The 19,344-nt window shown below is 40.0% G+C and overlaps 1 protein-coding gene across 1 annotated transcript; it reads right to left on the reverse strand.

Moving 5' to 3' along the window:
- Positions 1-1,784: 1,784 nt before the first annotated feature.
- Positions 1,785-19,133, reverse strand: LOC133489540 (receptor-interacting serine/threonine-protein kinase 2-like). The gene is made up of 11 exons (XM_061798740.1): positions 18,931-19,133; positions 16,944-17,097; positions 15,027-15,182; positions 14,137-14,294; positions 13,912-13,961; positions 13,634-13,795; positions 12,974-13,059; positions 7,900-8,001; positions 7,697-7,793; positions 6,047-6,238; positions 1,785-4,783 (listed from the first exon to the last, which is right to left on the reverse strand). The coding sequence occupies exons 1-11, from the start codon at positions 19,131-19,133 to the stop codon at positions 4,398-4,400; spliced, it is 1,746 nt and encodes a 581-aa protein (XP_061654724.1). The 3' UTR covers positions 1,785-4,397.
- Between the last annotated feature and the right edge of the window lie 211 nt (positions 19,134-19,344).

Below are 19,344 nucleotides of genomic sequence, written 5' to 3' on the forward strand. Positions count from 1 at the left end.
ATAGCGCTATATGCTATATATAGCGCTCTGATGGTGATTGGTTCCTCATACTGATTGGTTCCTCATACTGTACTGCACTTAAATTTAGAAGTGAAGTTGGTCACAGCAAGAAAATGAAATGGAGGGCAGCCAGCAGTAAAAACCTTATTTTAATGAGCCCCTGAGGTGAATTCAGAGATATGTTTCTATAGACATATTTGAAGATAACTGCTGAAAACGTGAAAAGACTACGCAGTACTGAAACGTGGAGCTAGCTATAGTGTAAAGTTTTTTGGGGGGAAGGGGTCATATCCATTTCTACCTGTACAGTAGCAGTTAGCTTGCTAGCTACACCCACACACACAAAAAAATGTAGCTTGCCACAATTTACAGAGTGACAGTATTTAAATTCCCAAGTGAGGAGGTGACGCCGTGGATGAGCCTGCCGCCCGTCCGCCGGCTGTGAGGAGCATACATACATCCCCGTATGAAGTCATTTTTTAAAGAACAATTTTACAGGATAATTACGGGATTAAAGTCCTGTTTTTCAATAACAAAAGGCATATTTTTTGAGACTATAGTCCTATTTTCTTGGAAAATAAAGGCATCTTTAAAAAAAGGGATGATATTACAAGAAAAAAAAATTCCTACTAGTATGCCAAGGTTGTCCAGCTAGTGAGGACAAAGAGTGTACTTGTACATGGACTTTAAGCTGATATAAAGTATATTGAATAAATGCTCAAAAGGTTAGCCGTTTGAGCATTTATTCAATATCCTTGACATTCAGCTTAAGGGCCATCTACGAGTATGCTCTTTGTCCTCACTAGTAGCACAACTTTGGAAAACTAGTAGGACAACCACCTATTACTATTGAGTCAAAACTGTGCACCAGTTGATGACTGCATGCTACTATTAAAAGTGACATACAAAAAAATTCTACTAGTTAATATCTAATGCTTCACAAGTAGTAGTAGTGTGCAGATGTCAACTACTGCAGTTTTGTACTACATGTACTTGTCCTACTAGTATACCAAAGTTTTTATACTCCATGCTCTTTGTCTTTATTAGTGTCAATTCAGTGCACTCGTAAAATGATTGTCTAATTAGTAAAGTTTTTTTCCACTACTGTATCACATTTCTGCATACAACAGGACAACCATGTTAGTAGTAGTGCAAAACGACAAGTGAACATTTCAGTACTACTATTGGGCTCCTGGAGGCTACTAGTGTGTGACACATGCCGACTAGTTGGGCCTAGTAGTGTTACTAGTGCAGCACAAGTTTACTAGTAAGGTGTATTTGCGTACGAGTGAGCCAAAGTGACACTAGTAGTGAAAAAAAATCTTACCAGTTAAGACCGTCTTTCTACTAGTTTGCGGCATTGTCTTAGTATTGAGCACAAAGAGCATACTAGTACACGGACCATAAGCTGGATATCAAGGATATCAATTAAATGCTTAAAGGGCTTTCCATCATCACTGTAGTCACAACGTGAACATACACAGCTACACGTGATGATGCTTTAACTCTACTCCACCAGTCGACTGTTCACCGCCTCTTAACAGCTCGGCAGGATCATGAATAGGAAATGTTGGAAAAGCAAGAAGAGAATTAAGAGAGCTAAAAAAGAATAGTGCGACAAAAAGGAAATACATCACTTCTCCTACAGTCCGTCATGCTTGACTCTAGTGTAAACTATGCAGTTCCTAAATTGACTAAATATGTGTGCTTCCATGAAAGACATGAAACACCACAGCGGTGCCATGTACAAACCATTAACATAATAAATTCACCCACATCCATAATGAGCATAAAATACAGTTTAATAACTGTAATATTGTTGAAGTGATGAACCAATAAAATAATTACCTGAACATTTCAAATGACAATTTAATTGGGTTTAAACCTCATCTTTGCAGTATGTTCCCTGCACCTTAAAAGTGCTTTGATATCGATAAATCACTAATAATTACCGGAGTACTGAGAATTTTTACATTCCACAAATGAGGCTACAAATACAAAATCCATGTGGCTGAGGAAAAAAAAAAACATCTTAAAATTACAATTATAAAATATACTAAATTGAGACTGTGACGTGTAGCCTCAGAATAAAGAAACTATAAATACTGTAAATCACTTAAACGTTTGAAAATAAAAGCACAAATTTGGTTCTTTAGATCAGTGGTTCTCAAACTGGGGCCCCTATATCTCCGCTGGTCCACGAAATAATGTGCAATAAATAGTCATATCATTGAAAGAAAAAAATGCATCCCTGCATAAATAATGTTTTTTTGGTGAACACAACTGGTACTACTACAGGAACAAAGTCTTATTTTTTTCCAGAGAGAGCACCTATATTTTTAAAAACATAGTCCTTAAAAAAAAGAAAAAATAGAAAAGGCATATTTTCCAAAATAAAAGGTGTATTACTATAATAAAGGTGTATTTTTGAAATTCCCTTTTGAAAATATGAATTTCTTCTCTTTTATTTCAAATTATTATGACTTTATTTGGAAAAATACAACTTTATTTTTGTAAGATTATTACTTTTTTTCATCCTGACAAAATACACCTGTTTTTGTAAAGGTTAACTGTTTTTCTTGGAAAAATACGACTTTATTCGCAAAACATTACATCTTTTTCCCTCTAAAAATATGAATTGTAACACTTCAACTTTTTTTTCTCAAAAATAGACAACTTTTTAATTCTTATGGCTCGGAAAATTCTCTCCCCTGTAAGGGATTCCTTGACCCTAAAGGTTTGAGAACCGCTGACCTACAGGACACAAAATACAATTAATTTGTGCAATCATGTCTGTTTTGCTAACGGGAATTAAAGTGGCTAAAGCCGTCGGAAAAGTCACTAAAACTATCATGCTACGATAGATAAATATTGAGTTGACTTTGAAATTGTTTGAGATCCTTTCTATTAAACAGGCGAATATTTAGGTTGAAATAAAAAAAAATAAAAAAACAACAAAACAAAGTCTACACACCCCTGTTCCTTTGCTAGATTTATGTGATATAAAAATAAGACAAAGCCAACTAATTTTTACTTTCATTATGTGACCAATAACCTGTGCAAATCAGTTACTAGAACACCTGAACCTCATTTGGAGTTAATCAGAGGCACTTCAAAATGGTGGCAGAGTGTGTTGACCCCATTTAACATCAGTTTGAATGTGTTTGGTTAATTCTGAACACAGCCACATCCGAGATATACCGGTAATAGGATGTGCACACTTGTGTAAAAAACACAAATTTGAGCAGGGGTGTGTAGACTTTTTATATCCACTGTAGTTTTGTTCAATTGGTGCTAGAATTAGAGGGAACCCTTGGAACCAAACAGTTTGAGAACCCACGCTTTAGATAATACAAAAGCCGAAGGCTGTGGTTTGTATACCAACGACTGTTTACTTAAGCAGTTCTCCCTCTGGTATTAACACTGACAGGAGCCATGATGACAATTTCAATAAAAATGGATCCAGCAAACGGATCTTTTCACAACATTTGCAAACAATCGACACCAAGGTACTTCCAGGTGGCAAAAACTACTACTGACTGGAACTGAAAAACCTATGTTTGGGGTTGCGCCGGCAGACACAGTATTTGCTTTGTTATATAAGAATAGATCAAATAGTTTGTTAATATAGACAGCCAGCGCTGAAAGGAATGCAAAGTTTTCATCATCCTTTCACCATCGTTCCTGTTATACTGTTTTGCGTGTTTTTGTTGGCACATTAAGGACAAAAGTCCTGTTTTTGTTTTAATTCCTCATTTTAAAAAAAGACCATTCAAGCAACAGGGTTTTCCTCATGTTTTTGAGATTGTACAGTGAAATCTGCAGCTGGGTACTAGTGTGGACTGAATGGCTGACATGGGAAAAATGAAATGCCAGTATTTTGAGGGCAACAGCCCATCAGTAACATATTGAGAGAAAAAAAAAAGAACTATGAACTAGCTAATTTTTGGAACTGTGAACTTAGTTCAAAATTTTGAATAACAGACTATGAACTGAATAGTTCATTTTTGGAACGGTGAACTAAACTTTGAACTAGTTCGCATAGAAAATGAAATTCACTAACCCTGTCTGTGCCATTAATCCAAGCAACAGAATAGTCAATTAATGAGCCAGTCCCTCAATGATCATGTTCACTATGTCTTGGAAGCAATGTACCTCCCCCCTAGCATCATCTTTTAGACTGCAACCAATGGCGGTTCATGACATGAGCAACATGTGGGGCCGCGCACGTTGCCATTTCTGGTGAAAATCATAATTTAAGCTATGTACCCTGTTTTCTGGTGGTGCCATCTGAGTTTATGCCACCCGGAAGTACTGTACACGTGACCTCCTGGTGAACAGGTCGATAGAGCAAATATTTGGCACAGTCTAGGATCTGGACAGTTCCCATTGCGGACCTATATGTTCCTGGGGATATTGTAGGATACCGAAAGCGGTGGGATGCTGGGCACGAAGACTGTGCCGGCCGAGCTGATTTCGTTGGGGTACGGCTGGAGGCCCATCTGCTTGTTGTGGTGTAGCTTGTGGACGACGACGCGGCAGAAGTCTTCGCCGTGCTTGTGACAGTTGTCCAGGAGCTGGCGGACCTTGGCGGCACGCGTGGCCTGGTTCACCACCAGTTCGTAATCCTCGCGCATCAGCATGCCACGTGCGAGCAGGGCGTCCAGGGTCTGGTTGAGGCAGGCTTCCGTCATTTGCGCCACAATCTCCTCACGTCGCTTTGACATCCACTGACCGATGGGACCCTGCGAAGGCGATGAGCAGCGCAATGGAGGCGAGTTATCTGATGGGAGGAAAGAGAAGAATGATATGGCTGATTGGAAAATGTGGACAAACAAAAGCTGTGTTTGGAATTATTCACTCATTCCCTACTCCCTAATCACTATATACGCAAGCTGTTTTGAACTGTTCATAATTCCTTCCACCTTGTCTAAGGCTCCCAGTTCCAGCTGAAGAAAAATGTTTCATTGTAGGTATGGTGTTCTTTTGGCGATGAGCAGTGTTATGTTTGCGCCAAACAAAACTTTTGGAATTTGGGCCAAGAAGTTTGACCTTGGTTTCATTTTGTTTTCTTCAGCTAGACCTAAGGCCTCAGTCAAGTTGGAAGGAATTATAAACAGATCCATACCAGTCAGTGTTAGCACAAATCTTCAGACTTCTGCTAGAAATGAAAAAAGGTCAGGGAATGCCTACTAGAACATCTGGAATTGATTAACCCCACTATATACTATAAATAGTGGCAGATGTGTGAATGAGTTTTAGGGTTGAAACTAATGATTATTTAAATAATCGATTCATCTGTTGATTATTTTTTCAGTTAACTGATTAATTTTTTTAATTTCCGTCCTTTATTAAAAAATAGAACATTATTTCAAATTGAAAGTTCAGAAAATGCACAAACAAACTGATTATTATTCAGTGACTGGTTTGGTCTGTAAGATGTCAGAAAATAGGCAAACATGTTGATCATTGTTTTCCAAAGTAAAAGCAGATGGATGCAAATGTCTTATTCTGACTATACACAAACATAACCAGTCTACTTTCGTGGAGGACTACAGCAATCTGAGAATATTCTTGAGAGGCTGAAATTCAGAGGATTCAAACAATTTTAAGATAAACAAGCACTCTAAACAATTAATTGCTTCTAAAAAAAAAACAGTTACCAGTAATTTGATAATCATTTGTTGTCGATTAATCAATTAATTGTTGCACCTCTAACGAGGTTGAATCTGATGAGTTAATTCTGAACACGGTTACATCCCCAGTTAGAAGAGCGTGTAGACACTTATTATCTCAGTTATTTATTTTACTCCCCCCCGAAAATATATATATATAAAAAAAGTCTATAGAGTTGTACAGGTTACAGGTCACATTAATGGTGAAAAACGTTTTTAAAGGATTCATCTTGATCTCATTTACTTATATCACAAAAACCTGGCATTTGAAAAGGGGTGTGCAGAACTTTTATACCCACATTGTAGAGTGGATCGGGAGTGATTCCAAACACAGCCAAAATCTCGTTTCTCACACTAAAATGTGCTCGCACCTTGTGGCTTTGTACAATTTACACTGAGTGTGAGGGCCTCCAGCTGCGTCACGCCCTCCCATATAGGCAGAGCAGGTTTTAGAGATTTGCTCAGGTCGTTCATGGGCCGGGCGCTCTGGAAGCCATTTAGATTGTCCTTCAGAGATTCGGGGGGCTCCAGAGTATGAACAGAGACTGATGCTGGAGGTCCCTCTGCAGTGGGACAAGAAGAAAAGTAAGGTACCCGATGTGGAAGCCAGCTCATAGACCAGGGGTGGGCAAAGTATGGCCACCGAGCATTTACATTATCAGGAGTCCTCTAATATTTGTTGCATTAATTTAGGAGTTTATTGTTCAAATTGGCTATATTATTTATTTATTTATTAATTTGAGTCAAATAAACGGTTAATTGATTTATGGGAAAACAACAGTAAAAACATATTTGTAATATACTTTTTTCTTTACATATCTATTAAAAAGCTTCTTTTATTGATTTGATTAAGTAATTGGTTAAGTCAATCAAATTAAGTATGAATAAAAAAAATTGAATTAATTATTACTTTTATTTATTTATTACATTCATTTATTTTGCCAAACAATTGGTTCACTGATTTACAGTAAATAAATGAGTAAACATAAACAATCCAAACAAACATTCATTTTTTAAATTCGTACTTATTTTATTTACTGATTTATTGTAAATCTAATTTAAAGTAAAAAATACACATACATTGATTTTTATTTGCATTATCTTTTATTTACTTCAATAACAAATGGCTCAATTCATTGAAATTAAATTAAGTATAAATAAGAAAATTTAGAATGAATTATTATTTTTTGTAAGAACGTATTTTGTAAAATAAATAATTTGCTGATTAATTTGAATAATATAAAACATGAGCAAATTTAAAAACAAAATACACACATTTAAAAAAAAAATTCACAAATATTTTTAAATACATTTTTTAATTAATTGATTCACTTATTTAATGTACATAATATCATGAACATATTTGTAAATTAAATAATTGACATTAATTTTTAGATTTGAATTATGTTTTAAATATTTTTACTAATTTATTTATTATAAATGACAACAATAATAATATTAGTAAAATAAAAATACACACATTAATTTGTATATATATCTTTTTTAAATCATTGGACAGTTAATTAGAGTTACATTAATTATAAATAAGAAAATTTTTAAATGAGAATTAATTATTATTTTACAAAATAGGTTGATTGAAGACTCTAAATTGCACGTAGGTGTGAATGTGTGCGGATGGTTGTTTGTTTCTATGTGCCCTGCGATTGGCTGGTGACCGGTTCAGGGTGTACCCCGCCTCCTGCCCAAAGATAGCTGGGATAGGCTCCAGCAGCCCGCGACCCTAGTGAGGGTAAGCGGTAAAGAAAATGGATGGATGGATGGAAATAATTGTACATTTTCTAGATGCACATTTTAACTTTTTATTTTATTTTAGTTTTAGTAATCTACAAATCACGTGACTCATCTGTAGGTTTTTAAAAAAATATAACGTTGCTTGAGCAGAAATAAAATACCAAAACTCAATAAAACAATTTTAGACCCACTGTCACTGTCTTGATGTTATTAACATTTTATTTTCCAACAAGAGTGTAAAAAGATGTCGATTGATGAGTGAGTGTCACCTTTAGAAGGCGCCACGTTGCTGCTGGTGAGGGCGCCCGGTAGTGATATGTCCGTTTCCTGGGAGGAACAAGAGCCTGAGCCTGAGGTGGTGCTCTCCTGTCACACAACAGTGGTGGATGGTTTACATTTACAACACATGCAGTGAAATAACTAGTTGTATTTTTTGGTCATTTAATCTTTATGCGAGCGGATCCCGACTGACCGGCCAAGTGCGCGACGTGTCCTTCAGCTTCGTCAGAGTTTCGTCCTCAGCCGTCTTCTCGCTCTCGGGCTGTGCTGAGCAGCAGCTGGATCTCTGGTTCAGCTGTGGATGGCGAGGAGGAGACTAATGAGTCACACTGACTAGCAACAAATCCTAACCTTGGAGTCAAGGCACATATTTTACATTAGAAAAATCTTACGGCACACCACCAAACAAAACTGTAACATAAACCCTACATAGACCACCTTCCACTGTACAAAACCGCCCTCAACAATGCATGCTCTACATTCTACTCTAAACTAATTCACATCAGCTTCATTAACCAAAAGACTCTCTTTTCCGCTGTCAACAAACTCCCTAACGCCACTGACAGGTCAAAGCCATTCACAGTTGATAAATGGAATTCCTTCTTCTCTAATCCAAAATTGACACCATCTAGAGCTCTTTAACCACTCTCTTTAACCCACCCACCTACTCTCCTCAACCCCCTCCACCATTCTTGTCATTTGACCCCTCACCGACTTCAATGCTGTCTCTACGAAAACCTCCGCCTCCGTACTAGAACCTATCCCATCCTCCTTCGTTAAACACTGCTTCGCCACCATCTCCCTGCTTGTGTTAAGAATGATCAACTCATCCCTTAGACTTGCCTCAGTCCTGCTCTCATTCAAACTCGATGCTGTCAACCCCATCATCAAAAAAAAACGGTCTCAACCCTGACACCATGCCAAATTGCCAGCCCATTTCAAACTCCAACTCTGTTTCGAATATCCATCCATCCATTTTCCTGGATGTGTTGCTGCTCCGTGTGTGTTTAAGTAGCAGTTGTTTGAAGGTTTATTCATCCATCTATCCTCCGTACCGCTTATCCTCACTAGGGTCGCGGGCTGCTGGATACTATCCCAGCTATCTTTGGGTGGGAGACGGAGTACACCCTGAACCAGTCGCCAGCCAATCAGAGGGCACATATAACCCAACAACCATTCGCACTCACATTCACACCTACGGGACATTTAGTCTTCAATCAACATACCACGCATGTTTTTGGGATGGGGGAGGAAACCGGAGTGCCCGGAGAAAACCCACCCAGCCATGGGGAGAACATGCAAACTCCACACAGGCGGGGCCAGTATTTGAACTCCGGTCCACAGAACTGTGAGGCAGATATGCTAACCAGTCGTACACCGTGCCTGCTCGTTTTTAATATGTATAATTTAATTTATTTTTATTTTATTTTGTTTTGTTTAATAGGGTCTGCTTTGTTGTTCTTTTCTGTCACTTTCACACACGTTTGAAATAAATAATAAATAAAAAACCTTCCTTTCATCTCTCAAATTCTGGAACGAATCATCGCCTCACGACTCAAATCCCACCTCAACAATAACGACCTCTATGAACTTTCAATCTGGATACTCTCCATCCTCATCCTTGATCTTACGTAGCTGCTTTTGACACCATCAACAATTCCATACATCCACCTCTCCCACCTGCAAACACTCTTCAACATCACCGACACCGCCCTCACCTGGTTACACTTGGACCTCACCAAGACAAAAGAATTCATCCTCATCAACAACTGCTCCTCCTCAATTGACCGCTGTCCCAAGCTGTCCCCTAAGGCTCAGTGCTTGGTCCCCTTCTATTCATCCTCTACCTCGTCCCACTTGGCAAAATCACGTCGTCATGCGCTCCGTTTCCACTGCTATGCTGATGACATCCATCCATCCATCCATCCATCCATTTTCTGAGCCGCTTCTCCTCACTAGGGTCGCGGTCGTGCTGGAGTCTATCCCAGCTGTCATCGGGCAGGAGGCCGGGTACACCCTGAACTGGTTGCCAGCCAATCGCAGGGCACATACAAACAAACAACCATCCGCACTCACATTCACACCTACGGGCAACTTAGAGTCTCCAATTAATGCATGTTTTTGGGAGGTGGGAGGAAACCGGAGTGCCCGGAGAAAACCCACGCAGGCACGGGGAGAACATGCAAACTCCACACAGGCGGGGCCGGGGATTGAACACGGGTCCTCAGAACTGTGAGGCTGAGGCAGGGTACACCCTGAACTGGTTGCCAGCCAATCGCAGGGCACATACAAACAAAAAACCATCCGCACTCACATTCACACCTACGGGCAATTTAGAGTCTCCAATTAATGCATGTTTTTGGGATGTGGGAGGAAACCGGAGTGCCCAGAGAAAACCCACGCAGGCACGGGGAGAACATGCAAACTCCACACAGGTGGGGTCGGGGATTGAACCTGGGTCCTCAGAACTGTGAGGCTGATGCTCTAACCAGTCGGCCACCGTCTAATGACATCCAGTGCTACATTGGATACAGTGCTACCGGAGACAAATTCCTTGTGTGTTTTGGACATACTTGGCAAATAAAGATGATTCTGATTCTGATTTCCTCCAAATCCATCAACTGACTCTACCCTTTCAAACTTTCTACAATTTAATCCTGGATGCAAGCAAACAATTCAACTGGGACAAATCAAACCTAATTATAATCGGACCAAATTCTCTTACCCATACAGCCAATGACTTCCACCTCACCATCGACAATCCACTTTGTAACCTTTTCCTCACTGCAACTTTGGTATCATCTTTGACAGCAACCTCTCCTTCAACTAACACATCACTCATGTCACCAAAACAGCTTTCTTTCATCTGAAAAAAATCTCTTGCCTCCGTCCCTCACTCCCTTTCACTGCTGCCGAAACCCTGGTTCACGCCTTCATCACTTCCAGTCTTGACAACCCACAACCTCCAATCTCCTTAGTAAATTCCAGCTCATCCAGAAGTCCACCACTCACCAAGATTGAATGCCCGTGATCTTCGTTCACTCAGGCAGCACTGCATTAAAAACTGGCATCATTGTGTAATGGATAGTGCCACACACGCTCAAGAACAGTTCAGAAAACCACTCTCAGTTAACACAGTTTGTCGCTACATCAACAAACGCAAGTTAAAACTCTACCATGCAAAGCGAAAGCCATAAATCAAAAACACACAGAAACGCTACCGGCTTCTCTGGGCCCGAGCTCATCTGGGATAGACTGACACAAAGTGGAGAAGTGTGCTGTGGTCTGACCAGTGCATGTTTCAATTTGTTTGAATAAGCGGCTCAGAAAATGGATGGATAGATGAAAATGACGATCCGGATTGTTATCAACGCAAAGATCAAAAGCCAGCATCTGTGATGCTATGGAAGTGTGTTAGTGAGCATGGCTTGGACAACTTGCACATCTATGAAGGCACCATTAATTCTGAAAGGTGCATACAGGTTTTGGAGCAACATATACTGCTATCCAAGCATTGTCTTTTTCAGTGACGTCCGGGCTTTTTTCAGCAAGACAATGCCAAGCCACATTCTGCATGTGTTACAACAAGATGGCTCCGTCGTAAGAGAGTACGACTGTGCCTTTTGACCGGTCAAACATTTTGGAACACAGCAATATTTCCAATTTTGTATTTATTTTTTAAATTATAAGTAGTTCAAGTAGTCACTGATGGTGTAGTGGTACACTTGCCTGACTTTGTTGCGGGCAGCGTGGGTTCAGTTCCCACTCAGTGATGGTGTGAATGTGAGTGTAAATGGTTGTCTGTGTCTATATATGCCCTGCGACTGACTGGCGACCAGTTCAGGGTGTTGTCTGCCTCTCGCCCGAAGTCAGCTGGGATAGGCTCCAGCGCCCCGTGACCCTAACCAGGACAGGCGGTGTTGAAAATGGATGGATGCTTGGATGGATAGAGGGCTAGTCCAGTGAATAGCTTGAAATGGTACAAACTACGACAAGTGGTGAACTTCCAGAGGTTTGAAAAAACTAGGCAAGGTTACACAAAACTGAAAATAATGTACATTTCAGAATTATACAAAAAAGGCACAACCTCCATACTTTAAACTGGACAAAAGAGTGAAACACACAACATGACCTACAAGTGTCACACAGTTATGGGAACTTCCACAACAGAGCTGGAAAGAATGAGCCCGTCCAGCAGGGGACCCAACCAGGGGGACGCCACCTACCACCCAGTACCCAGGGAGGTCCTGAACACGACCGAAGCGCCCCGACCAGGCCCAAGGGGAGGGGCAAGGGCACCGGACCACTGCCCCCCACGGCCACCGCCCCCATCACCCCCGGAGAGCATGGGGGCTCCATCCATAAACAGGGCCCAACGCAGGAGCCAGCAGCCGCCCCAAAAAAAAGAAAAAAAAGTCATAACCTGCCAAATCGAGCCCAAGTTAAGCGCCTGTCGTGAGTAGGGTTGGGCGTCAAGAATCGAGAACCGACTCGAACCAGAACCGGGACCAACACCCCGCCCCTCCCCCCGGAGCCACCCAAACCCAAACTGCAGCTTTCTGAAGAATATTTGATTTCCATTTTAAAGATAATGCCACAAGTCTGTTCATCTCTTGTATCAATCCAAGTTGGCTACTTTAATGAGTCAACAGTTTCGAATAAATGTTTGTTGTAGATTGATTCATTGATTTTGTGTCACTTGAACAGTTTATTTGTTCAATGCTTTCATTTTAGAGTAAAATGAGAAATTGAACTGCATAAATTTCAATTTTAAAAAAGCTTGAAAAATTGGGGAGTTCTTAAACTTTTGCCCGGTAGTGTACATCAATAGGAATGCTTGTCAGCATTCACCATAAAGGGAACTACTACGTGTGCATTTATTTTTAATGCAGAGCAGGAAAATCCCCTTCCTCCTCTGTAACCAATCAATGGTTATGTGCACACTCACGGAAGCACATAGAGAAGAAGGTCATGTTAAGGGGAAACTGCGTTAAGTAATGACCTGTCATCCATCATCACTCCCGATTTTCTGTGTGTCACTTTCCGGGGGACTTTCTGAATGATGAACTTTGTGAAACAAACACACTTCATGGGCTTACACCACTGAGATAAAACGGGGAATATATATCAATGTTGTGTAGTAATAATCTCGTAACTGTTACTCAGAACTCGGTTCCAGGCAACAGCTAATCAGTAATTAGTCAAATAACTTTCTGTAACAGGTGAATTCAAGTTTCAAATTCACTAAAATAACAAGCTGTATTTACCCTTGACTTCTTGATCTCTAGAACAGCCATCAGGAAGTCGATTTCGTTGAACTTCCTCACCATGGGCTCCAGCTCAATGAGACACTCTGAAATGGCAGTGAGGATGTCACACGCCGACTAGACATTACATGAGCAGGAAAAGTATCATTTTCAGATTTAACATATCTCACCTTTAAACTGTTCAGCTCATTCAGGGCATATACAGAACTATTTATCACATTCCCAAAATGTCCACTTGGTTACAATAAAATTCTTTAATTAAGAGATATTTAAATATCAACCTCCTCCTTCCACATTTATTGATCGACCATCCTGTCTCACTTTCCACATTTCAACATTTCTTCAGGCCACAAACTAGTTGTGACTGAATCAACAGCACCTCTTCTGCTTATAGGGAGCAGTACGCTCCATTTTGCCTCAATGAAATTATTCAACAATCAATTACACACGATCAAAATAATTCTCAACAATCAACTGATCAACTAATCAGTTATTGTACACAATCCTATCTAATAAATTAGTAGTCACACCTCAGTAAAGGTTCAACTCAGCTCTGAGAGGATCTGTCTGTGTTACCAATTTGAACAGAGAAGTTGGCGTTCAAGAGAAATTTGTGTAGTGCGTGTGTGTGTGTGCGCGTGTGTATGTGTGCATGCTTACTGAGGAAGGAAGGTCGTTCATCAGGATTTGTGGTCCAGCCGCATGTCATCAAGCAAACAAGCGTCTCTCTACTGGGGATCTGATCTGACAGACTGGCTAGGCTTGTGTCAGGACGCATCCCACGAAGCACGTTGAACATGATCTTCATGGGGTTGGTCACTTCTGATATATATACACACACACACACACACGCACAGGTCAGACAAATTTCACATCCACGGCTAGTCAACTTTATCGGCGAGTGAATAAGTGCAGATGGGAAAAAAAAAAAAAGTTACCATCATAAGGAATTTGCCTGGAAAGCACTTCCCACATGATGATGGCATAACTTTATGAGAAAGGGAAACAGGCAGACACATTAACAAACTTGATTGAAATTTGAACTGAAGTTCCCTTTCAAAAGGGCTAGACAGTATAAACTTTCCAAATGATCTGTACTGGTCTCTTTAGCGTTCACCTCAAATATTTTCAATATTACTGATTATTGAGTTTTGATGTCTCACCTGTACATATCATGTTTGACGTCAGCGCGGCGGCTCCCGCAGGGTTCGTACTCTTCAGGGGGCATGTAGATCACCGTGCCACCAATTTCAGACGGTTTGGACCCTGAGCCTTGACTGACAGAGAGTTGCCGCCATTTAGAAAGACCGAAATCTGCAATCTAGACAGAGGATCGATCATCAGGGTATTAATGAACGGACAGTAACGTTGAGTGGTATCAAATCTTTTAGGACATTAATGATTAAGTAAGGGTTAAATAGTATACAGCAATTAATTCAATTGTGGATAAGCTTATAGATGAAATTGCCTAAGAAATAAATAATCGCTTGCACATTTTTAATTGTTTCAGTATTACCGCAAATCTGGACACCTTACTGGGGCTGTCACGATTGAATATTTTATAATCGATCATTCTATCGATTATTCCATCGATCGGACAAAACTTTTGGATATTTTGCATTAAAGTTTATTGGAACAGTTTTTTCCCCAATTCCTGTCTGTTCACAATTATGTTTATTTGATACTGCTCAATGATTAAACAAAACTAAACCAACAATAATTAACCAATATCACGAGAGGGAGTGATGTTGTATTCAGATACAGATTTGATCCGTAACATGTCATAAAGTAGGCAAAAATGTTGATCATTGCTTTCCAAAGTAAAAGCAGATCTTTGCAAGTGTCTTATTTTGATCAATCACAAAGATAATCTGTCTGCTTTCATGAAGGACTACAAAAATCATTCTGAGAATAATCGATTATCAAGATAGTTGTGGATTAATTTGATAATCGATTAGCTGTTGATTAATCGATTAATTGTTCTGTTACAATGGTGTTTCAGAACAGGTTACGTTCCCCTGCTGAAACTAAAACTAAACTGCCCTGAACACACCTTGACGTGGAATTCGCTATCCAACAGAATATTCTGTGTCTTCAGGTCATGGTGTAGAAGGGGCGGGGACATGTTGTGAAGGAAGTTGACTCCCAAGGCGATTTCATACAGGACCCTCAGTCGCAAAGGCCAGGCGAGCACAGGGTACATGTCCTTCTATAGACACATCAAGTATATAAAAATATAAGTTTAAGCAACTGAGTTAGCAGACAGCTTTGATGCTACAAATCCTTGACTAATAATAACTGATTGAAAAATAAATTGAAAATATCTGGCTTTCCCTTGTAGTTTCTAGGTTGATAAACACATCAATGTTTCACTTTTGTTTCCAGGAAATATTGCTACATTATGATTCAAGGATGAGCTGAGCAAAATTAAAGATTGAGCACCCTGAAAGGAAAAACTATATCTAACTGTAATTGCTGCCTATCTGGGAATGTAGGGCGTTTAGACAGATAAGCTTATTTTTATTGTTGTTACGTTACGGTAAAGCCACTGGATGAAAGTACAGTACGTGTGTTGTGGTTAGTAGTGACTCATCATCAAGTGATCTGGCGGTTACACTCAGCCATTTGTAATTTTTAAGTCACTTCCTCCTCCATACAACAATTTGTTGCTTACTTAGGAAGCATACTAGGGTGCAACCGATATGGATTTTTTGAGGCCGTTGCCAATTCCGAAATTTGGCAGGAATTTTTTATTTATTTTTTTTTAAATCAGAACACCGATTAATCTGCTGATTAATTTAAGAAATATATAATCACTAATATATTTTGGGTAATTTAACACTTAGAACAACCTAGACATGAATTACAGGAAGAACATTTGACTGTTTTACAAAACTTTGTCCTTTAATATTTGTTTAATTTTACAATAGAGAGACATTTTCAAGTACAAAAACAAAAAGCCTTAACGTATACATTTATTTTTAGCTTTAGGTCATAAAGTGCATGGCGTATTTAAGCAACATAATGAATAAAGTTTGCGGCAAAACATTATCCATGATGCACTTTAAAGGTCCTGTATTTTGCCAAGCCAACTGGGATGTAATATTGTCGCTATGGTGCCTCAGGAAACATGTGAAATATGAATTAAAATCGTCCACGCATTCCTGACTTCCAGACGTTTTCCTGCCGAGAAGCCTGAAATCAGATCATTCGAATTTCTCAAGCTTATCTACATCACTTGCGAAGATCTCCGCATTCCCTTTCTGCTTCCGAGCCAGCGCTGTAAAGAGAACGAACACGCATGCTCTCACAGGTCGGTCTTTGACACGGAGGCAACCAATCAGAGGCAAAATAAAAACCAGAGTTGGCCTTCTCAGATGTCAAAACATGACATGCAACTCTCTTTGAGAGAGTTGCATTTGAAATATATTAGAGAAATATATGAGAGGCTTCAACTGAAACGGGAGGCAATCTCTTTATTATGCTGATTGTTTATTGTTTTGTGCATTGTGGCTGTTTTTGTTTTATTCAGTATTTCCTGTATTGTTGTTTGTTTGATTGTCATTGTCCTATGTCGTGAGGGGAAAATGAAATAAAAATTAAAAAATCTGCCGATTTTTGCTCATTTGAAAAGGTGTAACATATGTTGATCAAATCGCCCGGCCGATTAATCACTTGAGCCCCAAATGATACTAGTGCATGGGAAAAAATAGGTGCCAAGGTAACTCTTTCTATTCAACAACTCAACTTAAATTGGGCCACTTGTAAGTATGAGAAATGCCCAACAGTTAGAATGGAGTGCAGTTCTACACAGTACAATAATGTACATACCATTAGATACCCCTCTGAAACGTCAACACATTTGAATGGAGCAAGTGTTGTACCAAATTGTTACATGAATGCTACAATGTGTAAAGAACCAGACAGTCCTTGTGACAGTGACGACATGATACAGGAGGAAAATGTCTACCTCATGCAGCAGTTGGTCAAGGGAGCCATTGCTCATAAACTCGGTCACAATGCAGAAGAACTCCGGCTCGTTGCAGATCCCAAAAATCTGGATGATGTAGTTGAAGCGGGCTTTGTGGAGGACCTCTGCCTCCTTCAGCAGACACTTCCTCTCTCTGGAACACGGGCCGATGCAGATTAGTCTTCACGATCAATTGTATGATTTTTTGTTGTTGTTGTCAGTATGGGGTGCGCACTGATAAACTGAACTAGTCATTCCCAACCAGTGTTCTGTGAGAGATCATTATGTGAGCGCCTGAAAATAATCATTTTTCCCCCATATCATTTTCATGAAAATTATATATTTACTACAAATGATGTTGATTTTTTCATCTACCTATGCCAGCGAACAATGAAATACTCTTCCACTATATGCCAAGACACCTGTTGCCATTCATACAACAGAATAATAGCTTTGTGGTCAAATTAAGAGGTCTAGATTTTACACTAAGTAAGTAAATTTGTGAATTGGAGACGAGATCATCATTGTTTAAGTGTACAGTAAACCCCCTCTACTTGTGGGAGATAGGGACTGAGCCCTGCAGTGAATAGTGTAAAAATGTGAGTACAGGGGTTGTGAACATTTAAGTGTGTCAAACATGCAAAAAAAATAAGAAATCAGGAATGGGGAAAACACTTTCACACCACTGTAATTGATGCCCACCCAGTGGTTATAATGCCTATATTGATAGTTTAAACAACAGGTGTCAAACTCAATGCATGGGGACCAGATCGGCTAGATCTGTACCAAAATGGTCTTTACTTACTTGAGATACGGCAAGCATTTTTTGTTACCAAACCCCCTTTTCAAATAAAATGAACAAACTATTTTCCTTGACTTCTGATTTCAAAAGTAGTTATCCACAAACTTGTTGTGTATATGTAATAATATGAGGAGGCGATTATACATATATATGCGTTAACATTCAAAACAGCCCTCTAAGGGAAAGCACAATAAAAAAATTAATAAAATTAGTTGGACAGCCCATAAATATATGATCCCAAAATATTTTCATATCACTTCAAGGTCACCGTACATTACCCCATAAATGGCTTAAGGATGGTTTAATTTTTTACATTAAACACAATAACAAAAAACGTTTTTGTTTTTTTTAAATGTGCAAACTCTCCTTTTAAATGTCACTTTTGTCTACCCTCTTTGTTGACGTCACAACCGTCAATCAATTACTACGTTCCTATTAAACAGGGCTTTTGTGGGAATCTTGTGCAATCTTATGGCATTACAGAGAGAGAGCACAAAAACTGCAAATAGTTGAGTTTTTCCACTAAATAGGTTTGTAAGATTCCATGGAGAAAATAGATATAGAATAAATACACACACACACACATATACATACATATATATATATATATATATATATATATATATATATATATATATATATATATATATACATACATATATATATATGTGTATAATATATATATTATATATATATATATAATATACACATATATATATGTGCCTTGGCCCAGGTTGGGAAACAGTGACTTAAACCAAGGGGGTCCCCCAGGTTGGTCACCCCCATCATTTCTAAATCCCTGCTGCTACATCCATTTTCTGAGCCGCTTCTCCTCACGTGCTGGAGCCTATCCCAGCTGTCATCGGGCAGGAGGCGGGGTACACCCTGAACTGGTTGCCAGCCAATCGCAGGGCACATAGGAACAAACAACCATTCGCACTCACAGTCATGCCTACGGGCAATTTAGAGTCTCCAATTCATGCATGTTTTTGGGATGTGGGAGGAAACCGGAGTACCCGGAGAAGACCCACGCAGGCACGGGGAGAACATGCAAACTCCACACAGGCGGGGCCGGGGATTGAACCCTTGTCCTCAGAACTGTGAAGCTTGACGCTCCAACCAGTCGGCCACCGTGCCGCCTACATCTTCATTTTATGCAAAATTTAACCACAGGCATGATGGTACCTTTCGCCGAACGGGGAGTCCAACTTGAGGCACTTGATGGCCACGGTGGTCCTCCAGTCGGAGTGCTGCGCCTTGAACACGGTACCGAAGCCCCCTCTGCTCAGGTAGTACAAGTCGGTCAGCTTCTGGTAGGGAATCAGCGGCAAGGTGCTGGTCAGGCAGCCAACGTTCACACAACCCGGAGCAGCCGCGTGTGGCTCCATCGCCGTCGGTGAGCCTTGTCGGTTCCAAAGGCGTCAGAACGACTTGTCTGCCCCTCCAAAAAGCAGAAGTGGCCTTTTCGAAATACCCAAGGAGGAGGAGCAGCGTGGCTCTGCTCACACGCATGTCATCATGTCGATCTGTGTGAGCGAGCTATGCTAACGGAGAAGGGTGAGAATGAATGAATGAATGGTGGGTGTAAGCGACACTACG

The sequence above is a fragment of the Phyllopteryx taeniolatus genome, chromosome 14 (assembly GCF_024500385.1).
Source record: "Phyllopteryx taeniolatus isolate TA_2022b chromosome 14, UOR_Ptae_1.2, whole genome shotgun sequence".
Classification (NCBI taxonomy): domain Eukaryota; kingdom Metazoa; phylum Chordata; class Actinopteri; order Syngnathiformes; family Syngnathidae; genus Phyllopteryx; species Phyllopteryx taeniolatus.

Excerpts from the sequence above, each read along its gene's own strand:
- LOC133489540 (XM_061798740.1), bottom strand. The coding sequence starts at position 19,133 with ATGGAGCCACACGCGGCTGCTCCGGGTTGTGTGAACGTTGGCTGCCTG. Across the intron at positions 13,962-14,136 it reads GTCAAACATGATATGTACAG|TTATGCCATCATCATGTGGG; the intron begins GTGAGACATCAA and ends TTTCTCATAAAG. Across the intron at positions 6,239-7,696 it reads CAACGTGGCGCCTTCTAAAG|AGGGACCTCCAGCATCAGTC; the intron begins GTGACACTCACT and ends GTCCCACTGCAG.